Source organism: Phycodurus eques, chromosome 12, assembly GCF_024500275.1.
Source record: "Phycodurus eques isolate BA_2022a chromosome 12, UOR_Pequ_1.1, whole genome shotgun sequence".
Classification (NCBI taxonomy): Eukaryota; Metazoa; Chordata; class Actinopteri; order Syngnathiformes; family Syngnathidae; genus Phycodurus; species Phycodurus eques.
Genome location: NC_084536.1, coordinates 12205181 through 12229130, shown reverse-complemented (window position 1 = coordinate 12229130; position 23950 = coordinate 12205181). Strand labels below are relative to the sequence as shown.

The 23950-nt window shown below is 37.5% G+C and overlaps 1 protein-coding gene across 11 annotated transcripts in view; it reads left to right on the top strand.

Annotated features, from left to right (window-relative positions):
- pcbp3 (poly(rC) binding protein 3) overlaps window positions 1-23561 on the top strand; it is a 54386-nt gene extending 30825 nt beyond the window's left edge. For 5 of the 11 annotated variants that reach the window (XM_061691757.1, XM_061691754.1, XM_061691756.1 and 2 more), the window contains 12 exons: window positions 620-783; window positions 2655-2678; window positions 2754-2786; window positions 4085-4201; window positions 5076-5207; window positions 6790-6918; window positions 7604-7678; window positions 9063-9104; window positions 9856-9934; window positions 14540-14592; window positions 15308-15477; window positions 18699-19472. In XM_061691757.1, coding sequence (XP_061547741.1) covers window positions 709-783; window positions 2655-2678; window positions 2754-2786; window positions 4085-4201; window positions 5076-5207; window positions 6790-6918; window positions 7604-7678; window positions 9063-9104; window positions 9856-9934; window positions 14540-14592; window positions 15308-15477; window positions 18699-18753 — 984 coding nt within the window. In that variant the 5' untranslated portion in view covers window positions 620-708 and the 3' untranslated portion in view covers window positions 18754-19472. Of the gene's footprint in view, window positions 1-619; window positions 784-2654; window positions 2679-2753; window positions 2787-4084; window positions 4202-5075; window positions 5208-6789; window positions 6919-7603; window positions 7679-9062; window positions 9105-9855; window positions 9935-14539; window positions 14593-15307; window positions 15478-18698; window positions 19473-19849 lie in introns of those variants that run through there. The other 6 variants (XM_061691763.1, XM_061691761.1, XM_061691762.1 and 3 more) reach the window with 6 other exon arrangements.
- The last annotated feature ends 389 nt before the right edge of the window (window positions 23562-23950 follow it).

Below are 23950 nucleotides of genomic sequence, written 5' to 3'. Positions count from 1 at the left end.
AGGCACGGGGAGAACATGCAAACTCCACACAGGCGGGGCCGGGGATTGAACCCGGGTCCTCAGAACTGTGAGGCTGACGACGCTCTAACCAGTCGGCCACCGTGCCGCCTTTATCTACTTGATACTTGTATTATTTGGACTTTTATTCTGCAAAGATACTTATTTTCTAAAAAATAAGAGGAAATTCACTAAAAATGCACTTTTTTGTTCTTGGAAAAAAAAAGACCATCAATGTAATAACTTGTAGGGATGTCAGATAAATGTTCACATGTCACAATCCAATCATAGCTTATCATTAGCCTAAAGCTAAGGTATGGAGGTGTAATTAGTCATTTTACATCATAATTTATTGCAATTTATTATGCGGACCCAAAGCTACAGCTAGCAGACCAAAAAGGGTCCGGGGAACCACTGCTTTACAATATTTATTAATGGGAACTTAACCTCAACATGCCTCCTCCATTATGTTTAAATTTTCCTGAACAAAGAAATATTTTGGTTTGACTTGTACGGTTTGTGGTCAAATGTTGACTAGAATGACCAAAGTACAGTACTATGGCTGTTGAAAAGTTTGATATTTTAAAGATGAAAAAATATGTCCTTGTATGATGTTTGGCAGGTGCCTAGCTGGCTGGCACCCCATCATATTCCATCTCCTTTTGAGGACCCCCATTCCGGCATCATCATCCGGTCTCACCTTCTCCTGCCATGGAGTCAACCCAAATCCAGTCGGAGGGTGGCCTCAATGTCACCCTCACCATCCGTCTCCTCATGCATGGAAAAGTAAGCCAACACAGAGAAGAGTACTGTACTTTGAGGAGGGACAGAATGTCAAATGGAGGAATGTGTCCACTGCATGCGCCACGCCTGCAGATCTGCACACATATTGACAAGTGTTTGAAGTGCTTCCACCATGAGTGAAAATTATTTTTTAGAAATCCCTTTTTTCCCCACACAAAGAAAGAAACAAATAAACTATGGCCTCACAGGGAGGTCTGAAAGTAGTATTCCTTCCTCTCGTGTAAATGCATGCCGTCGACTTCACACCTCCATCTTTTCACTTCTTGTGTATTGTATAAAGTAATTCCGGTAAACCAACTACTGTGATTTACTGTTGAATGTATAAAACACACTAAAACCAGTTATACAATATCAAATACTGTATGAAATTCTCCATTACAGTTTTATAAAGCTCTGTAAGAAATGAACTCACTCATTAACTAACTTAATTATTCCAACATATCTTTGAATAGCAAAGTCAGAGAAAGTGATGATTTTGGAGTGGTGTCTTAATTTTCCACAGAGCTGTAAGTGATTTACTAAGATTTTGGGGATGTATAAATACTCGCACAATCACAATATGAACACAGGAGAAGTTTGATCAAATTGTCTGTGTTACCTTGAAAGTACAGGACATGTTCCAAACAATGCTGCTTGCAGACAGTAAAACATCTGTCAAAATGTGTCACTCCCTGGTCGTTGTATTCAACAATGAAACCAGAATTAATTTAGCACCGGTGCTTCTTAAAATTTTCAACCCTCACATCTTTTGCTCGTGGTAGTGGTTTTCAACCGTGAATTACACTTCAAACTCAGATTCAGTTACAACTGTGAGGGTGAACGCGGAAGAGGCTCATGCACACACACGCACAGCGTCAATGCAAAAACTGAAAAAAACGTGGTCCGTAAGGTCGTATTGTACCATGCAGAGCATACCGAACCGAGTACCATCCCATCCCGAGTGAAAATGTATGTACGACTTGTCTATCATAAGAGCACACATGAAAAAGTCTCCAGGGAAAAAGAACTGGAAATAAGTCATTTTGTTTTGAAGCAGCCATTTGCGGAATATTCCAGGGCTTGTACTTTGACAGACTCCTGCTAGGGACTTGGCCCAAATGAGCCCCAGTTGGAAGCGGGTACTCTAGATTGATGGGGGAGGCTTAATTGCAGAGCATTTTTAGCATGAAGTCACACTTTGATAAGCATTTTGGGGCTTTGCTATGAAAACAAAATTGGCATAACGCCTGTTCTTCTACTCGCAACTTTAATATTACATAAAGAAAACCATATTCTAATTTTCAACCACATTTAGTAACAATTTTACTATAAATGCAAAAAGGATTATTATACAGTATATTTACTGTATCATTCTATCCGAGAGCTGTACAAGCTGAGCACAGACAGTATGTGTCATTGGATGGGTCCACAGCAACAGCAATTGAAACAAAAATTTGATCCAACCTTGCATGTCAGGGCTAAATCATTTTGGAAAAAGGCCAAAAAGGTAAGTCAAGGATAAATATTCGTAGTATAAAATGTGGCAACGGTGTGACTTTAAATAGCCTGATGAATATTTCATAAATATGAATATCAACTCAGGGAGCATGGCGGCATGGGGCCTTAAAGTCACACTGGACGTAGACTAACCCTTGCAGTCACTTAGGAAAGGGCGGGTGTGTTGACACACAGCCAGGGCCGCTTCTCTGCCCTTTCCCCACTGCGCCACAGCGGGCACATGAAGAGTGATTATATGCGAATGGAGTGGACTTCAGCTTCAGTGTGTGACCATGGGAAGGAAAAATCCATTTTTAATGAATGGTACTGAAAAGTCTGTGATGAAACACTTTCTTTTTGGTGTGTTTTTATTGTAGGAAGTGGGAAGCATAATTGGAAAGGTACGTTCATTTACATCACTCATACATACTGAACATTTGATATATATTATAATTTTGGTGTTTTCTTTAATCCAGAAAGGGGAAACAGTGAAAAAGATGCGTGAAGAGGTGAGTTTCTACAACACGACAGGATATCATTTACTAATGGACATATCGTCTTTACACTTACAAAAAAAATTTCTTTACACTTACACCTGCACTAGTCTTGTCCCCTGGGTTTTCACTCAGTCCTGTTACCCTAACACATTACCCGCTCTAAAAACTATGGAATATTTCACGGTCAGTCACATGGTCCACATAAAATTATATATATTTTTGTTTTTACGTTTAATTTAACAAAATGTTGAATCACTGCAATGTGCTTAGTGCCAAGATTCTAGTAACATAAATACCATGTGGCTATATTTCATATATAAATTAGACAATTCTATGCTAAAAATGTACACCTGTTACTTTTAGTCTAGTGGGGAGTTTCAATACAACCAAAACAATGCCATGATAAAATAAAGTTGCCTGAGGTGGTCCAATACACAGTTTGCATAGTTCATTATGTGTATTATCATATTTAAAGTAAAAAAAAAAAAGTTGTTTTTAGAGCGTTACAATAGGTAAATGACAGCACTTCTACCTTTGTTTTTTTTTTTCATTAACTAACATTTTAAAATTAACAAAAACGCAGTCTGCTAGCAGGATTAGGTCCTTTTAGGTTAGGGCCAACAAACAATGCTAAACGCCATGGACGGACTAACAAACAGCATCTGTGTTACAGTGTTGTAATGGATATTTAAACACAAATGGTGACGCAACATACTGTATGTAGACAGACAACACTCATATAGTCTTTATCCTCTGTGAAGAACGACTAATATTACTGCAGCATACTGAGCAGTGTCTCCTTGATGTATTGATGTATGTCTGTAATATACTGTCCCTTGGTGGCCAAGGCACGCACAACAGAAGCAGCAACACAATTTCCATTGAACTAAAGCAAAGAATTGTGGCAAAAATGGTTACATTCTTTAAATTATTTTCAATTATGATATTTCTGTTTTTTATTCATTAAAATATTATAATGTATTATTTTCTTATTAAAACATATTACAAACTAATTTTGAAGGAGGCTTGAATGAATTAAAACCCATTAAAATCCATTAAGAGGAATAGAAATACGATTATTTCTATTTATTTTAATGGGAAAAGATGATTTGAGAGTGTTTTAAGTTAAAAGCTTGGTCATGGAACAAATTAAACCTGTATCTTATAGGTTAGGGTTAGGGTTACTGTACTGGCAAGTATTTATTTCGCAATTATATGTCTGACTATTTTGTCAGTGCTGAGATCCAGTGCTGGTCTCACATCCACTTTATAGATTTAAATGACAATACGCAATATGCTGCTTTTCCCAGAGTGGAGCACGAATCAACATCTCCGAAGGCAACTGCCCAGAGAGGATAGTTACCATCACTGGACCAACAGACACGATCTTCAAGGCTTTTGCCATGATTGCTTATAAATTCGAGGAGGTAAGTGCGTAGTGGCTCAAAAAAGTAATTCAATTTGTTGGCCACACCATGGGTGTTTCTCCATTTATACGCATGGAAGCCACAGCTTCAAGGGTATTTTCTGCAGCTAGGGTTGGTGTGTGAGAATTGTTTTTTTTTTTTTTTTACTTGCCTTTTTAAACCATGGCAGGAAATATTCAGTAAGGAAAATCACATTTTATGTCCCTTAATGGGACTTGGTGGCCATCTGGACCATCCAAAGTAGAATGACATTCATCAGTAAATAGAATTTGTTGTACATTAGTCTTCATGTACCAGCAGCTTCAAGTACCTGATTACTGCTCATAAGTGGCATTTTAACAGCGGTTCTCCAAATAAAATCTGTTTGCCTCACCGAAACTTGCTTTATGCATTGGACTATTCTGCACTTTTAATCAGCAGAAAGAGCTGAAAGTAATTAAAAGTTAGATGGTAAACAGAATCAACTTGCTTCGTTAAGGCTCATCTGGGAAAGTTACAATGTGTAAATACTTCCCCACACCGATTGCATAATAATTTGCAACTCAGTGTGAATTTAAAAAAAAAAAAGGACTCTCTGTCATATACCAAATGACCTTTGTAACATATTGTTTTATTATCTCAATATTGCAATTGCATTACAAACTGTCTGTGATTGGCTGGCAACCAGTTCCGGGTGTCCCCCGCCTCCTGCCCGATGTTAGCTGGGATAAGCTCCAGCACGCCCGCGACCCTAGTGAGGAGAAGCGGCTCAGAAAATGGATGGATTACAAACTGTTTAAAACTGGCAGTTACAACCGCCAACTTTAACTTTCTGAATTATTTAGACCACCTAAAGACCATGTTCATAGTGCAAGGTGAAATTCTTGTTTTCCAGGATATCATCAATTCCATGAGCAATAGCTCGGCAACCAGCAAGCCTCCAGTCACCTTAAGGCTTGTGGTGCCAGCCAGCCAGTGTGGCTCTCTCATAGGAAAAGGGGGTTCCAAAATAAAAGAAATGAGAGAGGTAGGAAAACATTTGACCTTCTTGATGACCCTACAAAATGTTATTCATCCATTAGCGCTGGTCAGTCTGATGTGTTTCCATCTGCTTAATGTGTTTGTAATATCTAATCATAACATATACGGTTCTATTAAAATGAATGGGTTTTCCTTTTGCTTAAAGGAGACATATAATGCATTTCTCTCTATTTTAAAACAGTTCCCAGGTGTCATAACAAAAGGTCTCTGAGATTCTTTTCTCAAAATGCATAAAGAATAACCGCGCATTTAATATCTTGACTGAGAGACAAGCTTTGTAGTGTATGTCAGGGAGGAGTTAAGTTTAGCCGGAGACGTTATGGAGCGTCTCTGCTGCATGTATATGTACACATGCACTTCTGGTTAATTCTTTTTCGAAATTAAATCATACAAAAGCCATTTCTTTTTTATGGCAATGCAAGATGAGTTTGGAATGACAAACAATTTTAGGATCATAGTTTGTGGTAAATTTATGGTTTAAACTATGAACATAAGCAATTAATATAGGGTGTAGGGGTGTAAATTATATATGTTTTTCACTATTCCCGTCAGGTTTCGGCCCATCATGTGGCATGTTTGTAGTAGACTGTGTGCATACCAGAGGTGGGACCAAGCCATTGCTTTCCAAGTCACAATCTCAAGTCTTTGTCCTCAAGTCTTAAGTCGAGAAATGCAAGTCCCGAGTCAAGTCACAAGTCCTACGCTTTGAGTTTTGAGTCCTTTCGAGCCATTTTACCAGCAAAATAAAAATATATCTTAATATATATATAGTTTGTTTTATTAATATGTATATATTATATGCTGCATTTATTTATTTAGTATATTTTAAAATCCATATTTATTTATCAAAACAAATTTGATAAACCAGTGCATTGAAACATTATAAGAAAACTAGGGGGCTGATTATAATTTTTGCATCTTCAAAACCAATCATCAAAGGGGGGTTACTTTATTGCCCATCCAAAACCAATTGATGGTAGGTTTTCAGTTATTTTATGAAAACGCTACGCTATGACTTACTTTCTCTCTCTTTATTTCTGAAGTAAAATTAAACAGACCTGACCCAAAAATTTGCATCCAGTCGTGCTGCAATTAGTAATTGATTATGCTACTGACAATTCTATCGGAATAATCAAGTGTAAGGATAAAATATATTTTGCTTGGTTAAAGAGCAATTTTGAATACACAAGAGAAAATGAGACATTTCACTTAATAATGAACGACCAATTGGTTTCCTGTTTTAGATAACAGTATTTTTTCTTAAATTCTCCTTGTGCATATACCAGGAAACTGCATTTTCTCGTCTCCAAACATTTCTAGTGAGGCAATATCAAACATAAATATAAATAGATTTCAGTTTAAACTTGGTATTTCTTGTGAGTATCAAAAACACAAGGCAATAATTTAAAAAAAGAGGAACAGAGGTTTGTCCTCTGTGTGATTGCGCACAAAGCTAGCTGCTAAACCAGTTTGACCTTATTTCTCTTGTGAAGCCCATTCGCACTGCAGTCTGTGTGGAAGTGAATTGTTAGTTTGTCAACATTATAATGGCCATCTCCCGTCTGTAGTCCACAGGGGCGCAAGTTCAGGTGGCAGGGGACATGCTCCCCAACTCGACAGAGCGTGCCGTGACAATCTCCGGGACCCCAGAAGCCATCATCCAGTGTGTCAAACAGATCTGTGTCGTCATGCTGGAGGTATAACATCAAAAATACAAATCAGATACTATCAAATATATATGATAGTAGTATATGTGTATACACTGTATATTTCCATATATACTCTATCTATCTATCTATCTATCTATCTATCTATCTATCTATCTATCTATCTATCTATCTATCTATCTATCTATCTATCTAGCTATCTATCTAGCTATCTATCTAGCTATCTATCTATCTATCTATCTAAACCGACAAGTTCCATACTCATTTTATTGCAGGGTTACTTCATCTCCATTGAAGCCAACCACGAGCCCATTTGTACATATGTCATCATATAGGCTACTGGTCACTCATCACATACTGTACGTCCTCAAACCGAGTTCATGTTTTCTTGTTAACTTGATGCTAATTTAGCTTTGATTGTATTTGAAAGGGAACGTACAGTATAACTTTCAACTGTATTTCCTATGGTTAATTGCTTGAAACATTTCATGAAAGATTTACAAGAAGCTGCCATACAGACATCACCAACAAGTATTTCAAACAGTACAGAAAGCACATGGCTTTCAAACATTTTCAAAATGTGTGGCTGGTTGGAAGGAGAGAGAGATCGGTGTGCCTCTTCCTTGGAAAACAAGAAACATTTTTTTATGTCTTAGACCTATCACTCTGTGTATCTCTCTCTCTCTCTCTCTCTCTCTCTCTCTCTCTCTCCTAGTCTCCACCTAAAGGTGCCACGATCCCCTATCGCCCGAAGCCTGCTTCCACCCCTGTCATTTTTTCAGGGGGCCAGGTAAGAGTCCAGCTGGCTGAATTGGATTGGTTTACAACAAGAGTCAACCCAAAGGTCACGAGACCATCAAATGTGTATATCCTGACACAACATTCACACAAATAGCATTAAACACAAACACAATAAATATTAAAGCTGCAAGCAGCAATGAACAGGCCGTCACACTGCATTTTTCATGGGGAATCCTCAAAATGATCATCAAACTTTGAGACCATTCTCTGACATTTGATGGCAAAATTACCCCCAAAAAATTAAATTAAAAATAAACAGCTTCAGTTTAGCTACATGCTTCAGGATTGGGGATGATTTGGGTAAATTCCCTACTTTGTAAAAGTACAAGCCCTGAAATTAGTTCAGAAATTTCCAACTTCCTATTAAATTTCCTGGATCAGTCATTAATATTTTTGTATATCCTGTTGTGATACACATATTCACCAAATTCACTATCATTTGTTGAAACAGATTTGTGTAATTTTCCATGGGGCGCTTTTGCGTAAGATTTGGAAATCTTGTCCTGATCCCCTAAAATACATACATTTTTTACCAGAATACACAAACAAAAAAACATAATAAATTAATTGGTTCTCAAACTGGGGTCCCCAGAACCCTGTTTAAACAAAAGGGGTATTATTACACTCATAAAGCCCTATTTTTTTATTGAAAACAAAAATATGTTTTTTGTATGAATACAGGCCTAAAATGTGTAATATTACAAGAAAGAAGTTGAATTTTTTTTTATTGTTAAAATATGACTTTCATTGGTAAACTTCTACTTTAAATAGCAAATAAAATGAAGACTATCTTGGAAAAATACAACTTTATACTTGTAAGATTTTGAATTATAATCCTGACAAAATGTATTTGTTCTTATAAAGATTACAACTTTTTTTTAAAAAAGTTGAAAAATATTCCTAAATATTTTAAATATTACTACCGGAGACAAATTCCTTGTGTGTTTTTGGGACAAACTTGGCAAAATAAAGATGATTCGGATTCGGATTTATTCTCAGAACATTAAAAATTTTCATTTTTAAATTGTAATCGTAACATGACTTTTTTCATGAAAATAGGCAATTTTTCAATCCCCAAACAATTCAGGGGTACACATAGATTAATTAAGGATTATGAGGGGGTCCTTAGAAAAACATCTCCACTGTAAAGGGTTCCTGGACCAAAGAATTTGAGAACCCCTTGTTCTAGTTCATATAGGTGTGTCAACTTTTAATACTGACTGTAAGATGACTGAACATGATATGAATTTGCACACTGTTAAAAACAACTAAACAATCATTCTACATATCGAGACAATAATGATACCTGTGTATCTTTACATATTCAGTTGCATGTCTGTTTTAACTATGCCTATTTTGAATGTCTCCCACAGGCTTACACAATTCAGGGACAGTATGCCATTCCACACCCAGATGTGAGTTTTTAATTCTCTTCCAATATTAAAATTCTTCAATTATCCAGAAGATTGAGAATGTGGGATCAAAAAAGTGCCACCCCTTCTCTGACATTCTTGAAAGTCAGTTGCAGATCTCATTCAGATCCCGCAAATAACAAAAGCATGGTCACCGTATTAATGTCAGTCCCTCCCATAATTTCCAGTTTATCGTATAGTGTCCCATTAATAATCTGGTATAATCTATCCTTGTCGCAAGAGCATCTCCGGAGCTACCTCGTGTCAGATAGACTAATTCAAAGTTGGGCAGTGATGGATGCGCTTGAAGGTAACGCATGAAGGTACAATCACTCAAGAGCAGACTTGACATCCTCTTTCACCCATTAAAAGTCTATAAAAAGGGAGAATCAGAATTGAAAGCACACGTTTTCCCCGTTTTCCAATGGAAACCAACACTGCCGCACGATAGCAATAACTTGAGACCGTCCATGGAGCTGTTACTCTAACATACAAAAAAAAAAAAACTGTCACTGATTAAGATGTACAATACATGTGTATAATTATCTATCTTATGCACTCAAATCAGAATTTAGAGTTCAGAGCTCCATGTCAGAAACTTTCTCCTTTCTCTATCATTCTCATGTTTTTTCCAACCCCTCCACCATCATGAATGTGTTCCCACCTATCCTCACCATCTCTGCTTTTGGGTTTACTACATTTTCTTGCTGTAAACAGTAACCTGTTAGTTGTACTTTCCCTCCTAACCCTTCAGCAGCTGACCAAGCTCCACCAGCTGGCTATGCAGCAAACCCCCTTTACCCCTCTCGGACAGACCACCCCCGCTTTCCCTGGTACGTACCCACAAGACCCTGTAGACGTGTCCTTTTCTGTCGTCATCCTGACGAACATTTTTATCCTTTCCCTTTTCTTACCTTCCACCTTATCTCCTTTTGTTTTAATTTCAGCATGACTTGCTATCTGTACTTTTTTTTTTTTTTTTTTTTTTTAGAGAAGAAAAAGATTAGACCTTTTAAAAGCAAAATGGACACTGACAAAATATATCCGTGACATAATAATGTAATTATTATGACTTGGCAAAGGCGATGCATCTGTCCTTGAAAACACTTTAGGTTATTTCATTTCCATACATGATGAAGGTATAATCATATACTGAATCACTTACAGATTTAAAGTGAACCGTAATGCATCAACATTGATATGTGCCAAACGGTTAGTATCATCTAATGGTTGCCTAAATAGCATGTGATGGCAATGATGTAGGAGTTTTATTATCTCAATTTTCCGCCCTTACATTATATGACGTGAATTTGTGAAACTTAAACTAAAGAAAGTCCCCATTTGAAAAAAAATATGCTTTTTAAAAAAAAAACATATACACTTTTTGTGATACATGTTAGCACATGGCTACACGGTGGGTGTTTAACAAATCGATGAGTGTTTTATACATCCTCCTCACAGTTCAGAGGTCGTGGGTTCAAGTCTGGCCTTCATGTGTTTGCATGTTTTGCCCATGCTTGCGTGGTTTTTCTCCAGGTACTCCGGTTATTCCCACATTCAAAAAACATGCATGTTGGTTAACCGAAGACTAAATTGTCCTTAGGTGGGAATTAATGTGCGTGTGAATGGTTGTTTGTCTATATTTGTGTATATGTGCCTGCGATTGGCTGGCGACCAGTCCGGGGCATGCCCCGACTCTAACCCGAAGTCAGCTAGGATGGGCTACAGAATACCCGTGACCATGGTGAGAATGAGCAGTATAGAAAATGGATCGATGGATGGATGTTAGCCCATTAAAAAAAACTTCCTTCTGGTACCTTTTCAAGCAGGGGTTCTCAAACCTTTTTCCTTTTTTTTTTGTTTTAGTGCTGGGGCGATTTTTCTTAGAACCTCAAACCTTTTCAAATGATACAACAATAATTTATTGGATCTCATTTTTTCGGACCGCCAAGCTACAGCTCGCGGACCCCTTGGGATCTGGGAACCCTAGTTTGAGGACCACTGTTCTACAGTCCTGTGGTTTAAATTCCCGTGGATGATTCGCAAATTGAGTCACTGATCGTGTAACTACGTTGGTTCAGTGTGGGTTAAATTCCCATTCAGTGGTGGTATGATTGTGTGTGTAAAAGGTAGGTCTCTTTATGTGCCGTGTGATTTACTGAGGACCAGTCTAGGCTGTAGTCTACTGCCAGCTTTCTCCGACCTTGAACAGGACAAGCAAATGGATGGACTCGCAAATTTGGTTCAGCTGTGAAACAAAGCATATACAAGTCGGACATGATTAATAGTTGTAATAGTGAGGTAGCAACAATAAAATTAAGAATAACAAGCAATATTTACTTTTCAATCCTGCTATGTTTGGACATCATCAACCAAGCCGTTGAAGACAATTCTCTGTCACCAGCAGCACTGAGCAAACTGTAAGTGGCTTTGAAGAGTAATTTCAATCGATAAACTCAATAGCAGCAACAGAATGTGCTTTTTTTCTTGTGGTATTAACAGATCAAATGTGTGAATTGCAGGCCCACCACTATCCATAAGCCTAAACCTAAACTGGGTATACACAAAACACTTTTGATCATCTTAACCGATTGATTTAAATGTGAGAGACCCCACACATGACAATGAAAAAAAAAATTCCCAAATTACCAACACATAACACACCTAACAATATCTCTCCCGACAATTCTGGATCGGTTTCCCCAAATTAGAAGTCTGGTGTCGTACCAAGACTGACTTTTGCAAGGCAGCAAGGTGCCACAGGACATCCGGACTGCTGGGAAACACAAAGAAAGAGAAGAAGAAATAGGCCGACAAGGAGAAATAGAAGAAGCTAGGTTAACTTTTTAACATTTTTACCATGTGTGAGACATTCAGGCCCCTCAAAAAGTATTGGAATGGAAAAGTAAATTCCTTTGTTTTTGTAGTATGCTGAAAATACTGATGGGTTTCAGATCAAAAGATGAATATAAGTCAAAAGTTCAGAATTCCAGCTTTTATTTCATGGTATTTACATCTAGATGTGTTAAAAAAACTCAGGACACAGCACCTTTTGTTTGAAGCCACCCACTTTTCAAATGAGCAAAAGTATTGGAACATGTGACTGATGGATGTTTATTGTTGCTCAGGTGTTGCCTTTTAGATTGATTGCTGAAACATTAGCTAGTGCTTGTTTTTGGCTTTGGGTTTAACCTGTGAAAACTGCATTTGCTGTTAAACAAACATGAAGACCATAGAGCTGTGTATGGGAGAAAAGAAAACCATTTTGAAGCTGGGAGAAGAGGGAAAATCAATCAGAGCTATTGCCCAAACATTGGGCATAGCTAGTACAACAATTTTGGAATGTTCGGAAATAGAAAAAAACTATGGCTGTACAGACCACAGACATCGAACAGGTCGGCCAAGGGTGTCAACAGCAGTTGATGATAGAAACGTGAGATCTGTGAAGCAACACCCAAAGACAACAGTCAATGACATCACTGCCAACCTCCACAGGGCAGGGATGAAGCTATCACAATCCACTGTTCGAAAAAGACTCTGAGAGAAGAAATATACAGGCCATACCACAAGATGCAAACCACAGATTGGATTTTGCAAAGAAGCACAGAGACAGTATATGTGTACACCTGCACATCTGTACTGGTTAAGGGTTAAATCAATTAGTGGCTGAGTCGACTTGTTGATTTTACCACTGCGCAATAACTGTTCGGGCTTGAAGTCAATCAATCACGTGTTCTGAGTTTATCAGCATGCTCTACTTCCTCCTTCCAGTAGCCACCCCCGATTTACTCAATCACACGCATACACCTACCCTACCTCACAGACAGTTTGAATTTTTAATCTAGCAATAATACACGTAGCATGGTTGCTACAATACATTATTGCAATGCTTTCTCTCCTGTGATTTTCTTTTTAAATTTATGGTACAGTAACCAGTAGCGACCCTGCGGTTGTGTTCTCTGAGTTGGTGTTAAACGTTTACAATTTCCGACTGTCTGTGGGGCAGTGAAGGTGTCTGAATGTGAATGGATGAGTGACTTGAGGGGTGGGCAATTGCACCCATGGATGGCTGGAATGCTAAGTCTATGGCGGGGAGAGTAAGCTTTAATTTGGAGACGGAAGGCAAACAGTTGCGCAGGTAGCGAGTTGACAACTTTAAAAATATGAACGATGCCATCCCTTAGTCGACGACATCAACTCGGCTGTCATCAGTTAAGCGTCGACTACAAAAAAATCTGAGGTCGTTCAACCCCTAGTACTGTGAATGGCTAAAATAGAAACTACAGTATGCTGTGACCATTGTCAGTTTACCCTTTTAGAATGTATGCAAAGTAAAAGTAGACATTACCACAGTCTTTATGTCATTTCTAGGACAATATAAATATAAATATAAATCCCCTTGTTCCTTTTAGGGTCCTCGCCATCTGAATTAAGGGGGTTTGGGCATGGTCATTTTCATTTATGAAGAAAATGCAGTTTTTGTGAGAACATGCTCTCTGAAGACTTACTTCCTAGCGTTTCCTTTGATGTGTTAGATAAGGTTGTTATTCATGAATTTCTTTCCACATTTAAAAACAGTTCACAGCTGTCATCAAAATACCCAAAATTACAGCACACTTTACATCTCTTAGCCTGCTTTGAGGAGTGGCTGCATGTTGAGCACAGTCTAAAAAAAAGTGCACACAAGCCCCCACAAAGATAGCATGAACTGTCTTTTCCATTGCTGAGGCAGTATTTCATTAATAAGACACTGATTTAAACTTGTCAAATAATTTCTGGCACTTGCAAGGACATACGGTATCACCAAACACAAATGCCCACCCACTCCCGCCAAGTCAACAATTCCACCGAGCAATCAAGTATGTGTCACTTATCAAAGGCTAATGACTGTAGCTTTACAATGATTAATCTGCATGGCATATACCCGCCAAGTCATGGGCGAAGAAACTCTCTGCGGAGGGAGGTTATCATGTAAATTAAAAACTGTGATTTCACAATTGGAAAAATTCAAAAATGCTTGCTCACTGACATATTTTAGGAAATAAGTAGCTAACAAACGATCACACTGTTTGTTCAATTTCACACTGATGGGTGGCTAGGCACCAGAGCCACAAGCAATTACATAAATGCAATTAATAAGTACATTTTCCATACTATGGACACTTGAAGCAAAGCTACAACCCTCCATTCATGCTTTCAGGAAGTGAAGCACAGGGAAGATTGCGTTGATAATGTTGACATCAAAACAACTACTGTAAGATGTAGGCCTTTCGCAACTTCCTCTCCCTTCAAGTGGTCACAAAGTGAGACCTCCATTATTCCTCAAGATACAAGTATACTCCTACAAATGTTCAATTATGGCTCAAAAACTTAACAGGAGGTTGACATTTTCAACTATTGTTTTTTTGTTTTGTTTTTTCTTTGTTTGACCACTTCAGGTTTGGATCCGAGTCCACCGGCCAGCACCCATGAGCTCACCATTCCTAATGATGTGAGGATGGTTTCTGAAATCTATTTAGTCTAAAGTTCCACTGATGTTCTTTTTGATTTATGACTTTAAGAACATTTACAGTAAACTTGCCTATTTGCGGTTCTCAAGTTATAAATGTACATATTTGTGTTTGTGGAATCTATTGACTATCGGCTGAAATACCTATTCGTGTATTTTTGTGCTCTCTCTGTCATGCCCTAAGATACCACAAGATGGTGCCAAAGCTGTCTAATAGGAAAGTAGCAATTGTTATCAAGGAAGTATTGTTGAAGTGATGAATCTCAACTGAGAGACTCAGATCTTTGTATGTTGGGAAGGAGCTCATTTTAGCCTGGATTATGATTTGACATTATCTTCGCATGAACAAAGTGCATGTACAAGTGCACTTACGGTGCATTTTTTTTTCTAGCTCAAAGCCATTAAGCCATTTATTTTTCAAGTCTAATGTTGTAATATGAGTTTGCATTGATACGTGTGTGTTTAAAATATGAATACACGCAATCATAAAAAAAAATAGGGGCGTCAACTACTTGCTTTTTTTAGGCATTTCGCGGTAGAACTCGGTCCCTACAGGGTTTACTGTACTATACTGTTAAAAACCCTGATTTCATGTCACCTCAAACTATTGGAACTTCACTTGCCCACTTAAAAAACAGCCAACTTCCTTGAATGATTCAACTCCAGTGACAATCTAACCTGCCTGCTATTATTCCAGCTCATAGGCTGCATCATTGGACGCCAAGGAACCAAAATCAACGAGATCCGACAAATGTCGGGGGCACAGATCAAAATTGCAAACGCCATCGAAGGCTCATCCGAGCGTCAGATCACCATCACCGGGACGCCTGCTAACATCAGCCTCGCCCAGTATCTCATCAATGCCAGGTAACTGCACTATTACTAGCTTAGGCAAATTTGAATGCTAATACAAACCTGCAAGACAGGGGTGTCCAAAGTATGGCCTGGGGAGGGGCACTTGTGGCCCGCTGCATATTTTTATTGGCCCGCCGCATACTCCAATAATAAATTTAAACATGACCCACATCAAAAGGTTTTAGACAAAACATTTTAAATGTTGAGAGACAGCACACCATTATTTATTTATTTAATTAACAGCACACTGTTTCACTTAAAAATAAATAATACAACAAAAGTTCAATCATACAAGATGTCATGTTTTACTTATATTGTTTTAATACACTAAAATAATAGTTTAAAAGATTATAATGAATGAAAAGTTAAATAAAAATTTGTCAGATGATTTTTTTAAATTTAAAGTAACATTTTTGTGTTACCGGATATCACATTTTCGATCTGAAATGTAGGTTTTTTGTTGACATTTGATTTAAGATTGTAACACATTTTGAATGTACTGTAAGATACTGCATGTGGAACGGTGGTGGACTGGTGAGGACATCTGCCTCACAGTTCTGAGGACCGGGGTTCAAATCCCGGCCCCGCTTGTGTGGAGTGTGCATGTACTCCCTGTGCATGCATGGGCTTTCTCCAGGTACTTGGGTTTCCTCCAACATCCCAAAAACATGCATGGTACAACCCATTTCCAATGAAGTTGGGACGTTGTGTTAAACATCAATAAAAACAGAATACAGTTATTTGCAAATTATGTTCAACCTATATTTAATTGAATACACTACACAGACAAGATATGTAATGTTCAAAATGATAAACCTTATTGTTTTTAGCAACTAATCATTAACTTGGAATTTTATGGCTGCAACACGTTCCGAAAAAGCTGGGACAGGTGGCAAAAAAGACTAAGAAAGTTGAGAAATGCTCATCAAACACCTGTATGGAACATCCCACAGGTAAGCAGATTAATTGGGAACAGGTGGGTGCCGTGATTGGGTATAAAAGGAGCTTCCCTGAATTGCTCAGTCATTCACAAGCAAAGATGGGGCTAGGTTCATCTCTTTGTGAACAAGTGCGTGAGAAAATAGTCAAACAGTTTAAGGACAATGTTCCTCAACGTACAATTGCAAGGATTTTAGGAAATTCATCATCTACGGTCCAGAATATCATCAAAAGGTTCAGAGAGTCTGGAGAAATCACTGCATGTAAGCAGCAAGGCCGAAAACCCTCAGTCAGCACTGCATCAAAAACCGACATCAATGTGTAAAGGGTATCATTACATGGGCTCAGGATCACTTCAGAAAGACTGTAACAGACTGTTATGGACGCAAAGTTCGAAAACCAGCATCTGTGATCGTATGGGGCTGCAGTAGTGCCAATGGGATGGGTAACTTACACATCTGTGAAGGCACCATTAATGCTGAAAGGTACATACAAGTTTTGGAGGAACATATGCTGCCATCCAAGCAACGTCTTTTTCATGGACGCCCCTGCTTATTTCAGCAAGACAATGCCAAACCACATTCTGCACGTGTTACAACAGCGTGGCTTCGAAGTAAAAGAGTGCGGGTACTCGACTGGCCTGCCTGCAGTCCAGACCTGTCTCCCATTGAAAATGTGTGGCACATTATAAAGCGTAAAATACGTCAACCGAAACCCCGGACTGTTGAACAGCTGAAGCTTTACATCAAGCAAGAATTGGAAATAATTCCACCTACAAAGCTTCAAGAATTTGTGTCCTCAGTTCTGAAACGTTTATTGAATGTTGTTAAAAGAAAAGGTGACGTAACGCAGTCGTAAACATGACCCTGTCCCAGCTTTTTTGGAACGTGTCGCAGCCATAACATTCTAAATTAATGATTATTTGCTAAAAACAATAAAGTTTATCAGTTTGAACATTAAATATCTTGTCTTTGTAGTGTATTCAATTAAATATAGGTCGAAAATGATTTGCAAATCATTTTATTCTGTTTTTATTTATGTTTAACACAATGTCCCAACTTCATTGGAATTGTGGTTGTAGTTTAATTGAAGACTCTAAATTCCCCGTAGGTGTGAATGTGAGTGCAAATGGTTGTTTGTGTATATGTGTCCTGCGATTGGCTGGCGACCAGTTGAGGGTTTACCCCGCTTCTCGCCTGAAGATAGCTGGGATAGGCTCAGCACACCCGCAACCCTAGTGAGGATAAGCGGTACAGAAAATGGATGGATGGATGGATGGATGTAAGATATTGCCTTTTTATTCAAAATATTTTTAAAATGTAAACAAAGCATAATAAAAATGTCATGCTTTTCAATATTGTAAATTGAATGTTGCAAAATACTATGCATTTTTTATCTTTTTTTTTTTTTGATATCACAGTAATACTAAAACTGTTTTGCCATGTCACCGGTACCACCAAACTGTAATTTAGACTTGTTTCTTCTTCTTCTAAGTTTAACTGCTTAACATGTGTTGACCTAGAATATATTTAATTGGTTTTAGCGTTTTCATTAACACAGGGTGAAGTGGCTCCCCTCTTCCTTCTATTTATCTATGGACGTCCCTGCTACAAGACATAATCAGGCTTAATAAACTACTGCGAATTTTGATTGTCTAAGCATCTTGTTTTTTGCTTTAGTTTTACTGTTCTGCCCATTTATACACATTATGTCTCAGGAAACACTGGTATTTGGCAGCTATCCGATACATTGTCCGGACTTAATCGAGTAGAGAAGTGGATGGTGAATAAATAACATCACCAACAAATGCAAGTTTGCCACGTTTTATGGCCCCTGTGTCTCAGCAGTCCCAAAACACTGTATAAAAAAGTTCCAAATAAAACTCAATTCAAAAGGTTTATTGCCATTCAGATGACCTTTTTTCTCACCATCTCGCCTGCAAATCAACAAACACAATCTATGTGATGTTTCCAGCTTTGACAAATCCCAAATCTACTGATTAGACACGATCGCCATTAAATGCAGGGAAACCCTTGTCTCCACAAGTACGACTTTATGTGTTTGACTTCTTAGGGTGAAATCAAATAACAAACTAAGCAGAATTTAATAGCGCTTGCTTTCCTTAAAATATATAGTGTAATGGTTTCAGAAGTTTTTTTTTCCTCTTGTATTTTACTGTTTGTATGGACTGTTCTCGAAAAGCACCTAGTTTGTTTCGAAAGGTGCTATAAAATGGGTATTATTATTATTATTATTATTATTATTATTATTATTTCCTATAACTCCAACGGCAGGTTCAGGGACGTGGCCGCCATGTGGAATGACCCCTCGGCAATGACTACATCCTGAAGTGGCCTTCCAAAAACTGGCTGTGATTTCAGACAACACACAACAAATATCAGTGTATTACCCCACGGAATTACTTACCTTTGCATTGTCATATAAAGCCTGTAAGACACTTTTGTATTTATATTTTAATTGCTGTTATTATGTAGAAAGTGTACCACTAAGGGAACATCTTTGATATTTTGTGAAACATTTGTTTTTATTTATTAATGTAAATCACCCTCAGCTGATAAACTAAACTAAATTAATCTTGGTATCTGTTTGGAAAATTCAAATACTTTTTTTTATTTCTATGTATGACCTATTGCTGTGACCTGTGCGTTTGTTCGTGTCTAACATGTTTCATCATTCAAATTCAGTTTAAGAGCAACCAATCAAAACAAACTGGAGTATTAAAGCAAAAACAAAAGAACAAAACAAACAATATGAATTGCTATAGTTAAGTATGTATACAGTATATATATATATATATGTATATATATATATATATATATATATATATATATATATATATAAATACAGTGTGTGTGTCTGTATATATAAACCGTCCTATTTTTTTGCTTTCTCAGGAACAGCAATAATGACCCGGAGCACATCTAATTATTCAAAGCAGAGCATAAGTTAGCATATTTCCACAAAATATCTATTTACTATTGTTTTCCTTTATATATATATATATATATATATATATATATATTGCCACACTTTGTTAAATTAAAGAATCACAGAAAAAAATTGTTGCACCAATATATATATATATATATATATATATATATATATATATATATATATATATATAAAACACCTGTCAATGGAATTAGCACCATTGAAGCACAATCTAAGAAAAGTAATGCACTGTGTTTTTGTTTTTTTTCATGTTTCTGACATTTTTAACATGTCCCGGGTCAAATTGACTCAGGAACGTTATTGCTGTTCTCAAGAAATGAATGTAACAGGAGGATTTAAAAAAGAGCAGAAAGGGGTTGTGAAAAAAAAGATGAAGCACATAACAAGCTGCTGTGGTATAATTTCTCCTCCTCCAATGCACACATTCTTTCACTCCTTTTATGTTTATTTTTTTTCTTTTGTACTGTTCTAGGTTGACATCTGAAGTCACCGGAATGGCCACACTCTAATTTCTACCCATCTTCCCTCTGTGCATCACATGGCATACCTTGAGATAATGTTACTGTACCGTGTTGATTTACTACTCTGTGTTAGATCGTCTTGATATTTAAGTGATGTCAACATTTGCTGTGAATACAGTTATTCACCCCTATCTCCAATCACTTTTGTTTGGTCCTTGAAACTGTTTTGTTTTGTAATTTACTTTCCTTATATAACTTTCGTAATAACCAACTACATTTTAGCAGTTCTATTCAGACTTTTTTTGTTCTGGGTTTGCAATTAAAAAATATTTTTACTGGATTTACTGTATATATTATAATTTGAAAAAGAAAACAAAGCATAGGGATTGTTCTTTTTTGGTTTGTTTGTTTTAACTTTTCTATTTAGTTTTGCAAACTTTAAAATGGGTCCGTTTGACCCACAACATAACATGAGGGTTAAATGACACCTGTCAAGTGGAGACAGAACTCTAAATGCATGCCAACAAAGAATTTGTTCACCCAATAACACACTGAGTCATGTTACTAATGTTGAAATCGACGTACATGAGAAACTGCAAAGACAAGGGCTGGTGTACATTTAGAGAATTAGTTCTGGTGTCAAAAGACAAGAAAAGTCAAAAGAAGAAAAAAAATATTTCTTACTAGTTTCTTTTTAACAAATTCAAGTGAATATACTGTAGATCGAATAAAAGACTGACATAACATATCTAGTATGTGCGGACTCCATGAGTGGCTGAAAAATACAGGTATATACAAACATACCTGTAAGTTTAAATCCATATTTGGGACTAAACGATTAAACAGAACACTAACAATTAATCGGATTGAGGTTATGTTGCACACAGTAGTTATTGCTACTTTTTAGAAATCTTTTTAAATCCATGAGGCTGGATTTACAATGCAGGTCCAAGTGCCCAATTCCAACTTAATGTCTACTGTGTATACAGTTTTTAAATACACTTTGTATACTGTATAAATATCAAGTGACACTTTTACGATATGAACGTGTTTACAGTCAGACGACTTATAAAATAACCTGCATGCTCAGATCCCTAAATTTCCCAGAAATAACTCCACAAGTGTCAACTCCGGGCAGCAACAAGGCAGAAGTAAAGAATAATACATAAATGATAAAAATATTTAACATTATATACTGTTTCGCTGGCCTGGACTAACCTAGAATGACCATTATTGGAAAATATTTTCCTTATTTATTGCTCACTGTATCTATAATGTTGCATAGTAGTCTGTGCTTTTTCTGTTGTTCAGATTTACACGTGGTGATTTTTTTTTTGGGCATACACAGGTGTATTAACGTCACCGATTGAAGAGGTTTATCCGATTTGTGCATTTACTGTATGTTGCAGCCGCATCGGCAGACATCTGATAACAATCAAATTGGTGTCATACACATTATGAGCCAGCCTGATTCCAATCTGAAGATCACCGGCGTTTTATTCATGACGCATATCCCAACTGTGCCACTTGAGAGAACAAAAATAAATAAATCAGAATCAGGTCACTTGTACCATACAGTGTAAATTCAGTCTTATACGACAAGAGATTATATTATTGCAATGATGTAAAGGCCCGTGGCTTTGTCACTGCACTTTTGGCTCAAGTAATTTATAGGTTATTTGTCATATTCTCACCTCAAACCCATAGGGGGCAGCATGTAGCAGATCAGGAAGTTTCTATTGTAAATTCCTCCTTTCGCTTCAAAAATACTAAACTGCTCTCTGTGTGCGTTAAGGATGAGACTCTGCAATCAGCAGTGAATTTAAGCTAAAATTTCAAAGGAAGTGACCGTGTTACAGACGAGATGCAATTAAATGTAGCAGTACGTGTCGCTCAAAAGCGAGTGGTGTGAGATAATCTTTTGTCTGGGTAATTATCTTTGACAGACAGAGCGAATGGTAAAGGTGCTGAAGCAACACCTTGGTAACCTTTGTCCCTTTTACACCCACTGCCATCAGGTCAAGATCTCTGGGGACATGGAGAATAGAATAGAAGGGAGATACAGTACAACGGGTAGCTTTCACTCTACATTAACCCAGCCATAAATTGCACCTTTACAATGTTTTGTGAGGATCGTGTTTCAAAGTTCAAGTAAACCTGTGAAATGCACACAGGTACGGTGTACATTTTAGGACATCATGGCCAGGTTTCAGATGTGACACTGTCAAGTTGCTTTTAGTTCACCCTAACCCTACAGCAGCATGTATAAGCTTAAACGTAACCAGGTGCCATGAATGTGTTTGTTTGTTCATGAAATTGCACCATTGACTGGCAAAACATCAACCATACTATCAACCATCAGACAACATGGCCTTAGAAAAAATGCTTCCTGAGAGGAATAGCTTCAATCGCTAAATATGTTAGACATCCAGTTAGATGGCAGACAGGTCATGATTGTGGCGGAAAGGCCTTAGGCTGGAAGCAAAGATTCTGGGACAAGCGGGTTAGGACAGTGATTTCCAACCTTTATGGAGCAAAGGCATATATTTTACAATTAGAAACTCTTACGGCACACCAACAAACAAAAATGTCACAAAAAGTAGATGCACAGTAATTACTGTATGGACTTCCTGCCATCTAATAGAAGAGCATTTATTTATTCTGTCTGCCTCGCTGGCATATATATAGAGGAAAAAGGATACATTATTTCTTGTAAATGAATAATTTTTTGAACAGTTAAGTAAAATTTTATAATTTCCCTGAAGATCGCTCATGGCACACTAATGTGCCATGGCACACTGGTTGGAAATCACTGGGTTAGGAGGAATCCGGGTGCAGAGTACAGGCAGGCAGGGAACGGGTTCCAAACCGGGAGTGCCAGATGTGAGTGGGTAACAAGATGGGAATAGAAGATTTACTGGTCAAAACATATAGTCACAATACAAACTATTATTGGGATTATAAAGTGACTGGATGCAACAAATTGAACAAAAGTTGTTGTTTAACTCTGGCAACATGGTGAAGTCCAAAGCCAGTTCAAGAGCAGGCGGCTACTAATCATTAGGATAATGTGCAGCAGCTGGTTGACTCCAACACGCCTTTGTCCAAACTTGCAATCAATTTGTCAATCTCAAACTCTCTCTCAATCTTTCAATCTCAAACTCTTTCAATTGTTTGAACTCAAACTCTCTCTCTGTATCTCTCTCTCTCTGTGTGTCTGTCTCTCTCTCTCTTTCCCCCCCTTTCTCTCTTTAGTTATCTCTCACTCTCTGGCTTTCTCTTGCTCTTTCAGAATGACAGGGGAAAGGGCCAGAGGTCAGGTTGCAGAGACAGCAGACCTGACAAAATACTTCTGTAGGAGTAAACCCTAATCTTAACCCTAACCCTCAATTCCATAAACATTGAAAATATATTGTTGACACCTGGTGATTGTAAAGCTGATGTCTGATACCAGTTGCTGGGCAGATGTGCTCCTGAGATCTGTTGTATTTCTTTCCATTTTACAACTCAGGGTGTCCCAAAATGTGCACCGTACACAGGTCGTCTTGACACTTTAGTCAGTGTGACCAGTTTGCAAAGATCTTTGTTGCCTTTGCTCATGCTTTCATGTATGGCAAGGTTGTTTGTGAAAATGTGTCATATGATCATGTTTTTTAACATCTGTGTGGATGTCTATTTATTGAGGTTGACATTGGATTGTTTTGTAAACAGAGAATAAAGTTTGAGTCCATTTTTCCTTGACTTTGCTCTTGCTTATATTCTTTCTGATTTTTAGACTACAAGAAAAAATTGATTAAAAGGATGCCTTCTAAAACCCAAGTGAAACTTATTGTATACAGAAACTTAGTATTACCCTACAAAACGGATTGTTTTGTACAGACGACAACGTTGTTAAAATGATTCCAGTTCACAGAGTGGACTCAGAAGAAAGGGCTAAATGGGTGTAACATATGGACTGACTAATGGGTGTAACATATGGACTGGCTTTGGCGATATTTTGTCACATCTTAGGGTGTTACAAAAAAAGAGAACAAAATTATGTCTGGAAGCTATAAATAGTTGAGGATACAGTCGGTTGCACAGAAGAAAAAAAAAGGTGAATTTGACCATAG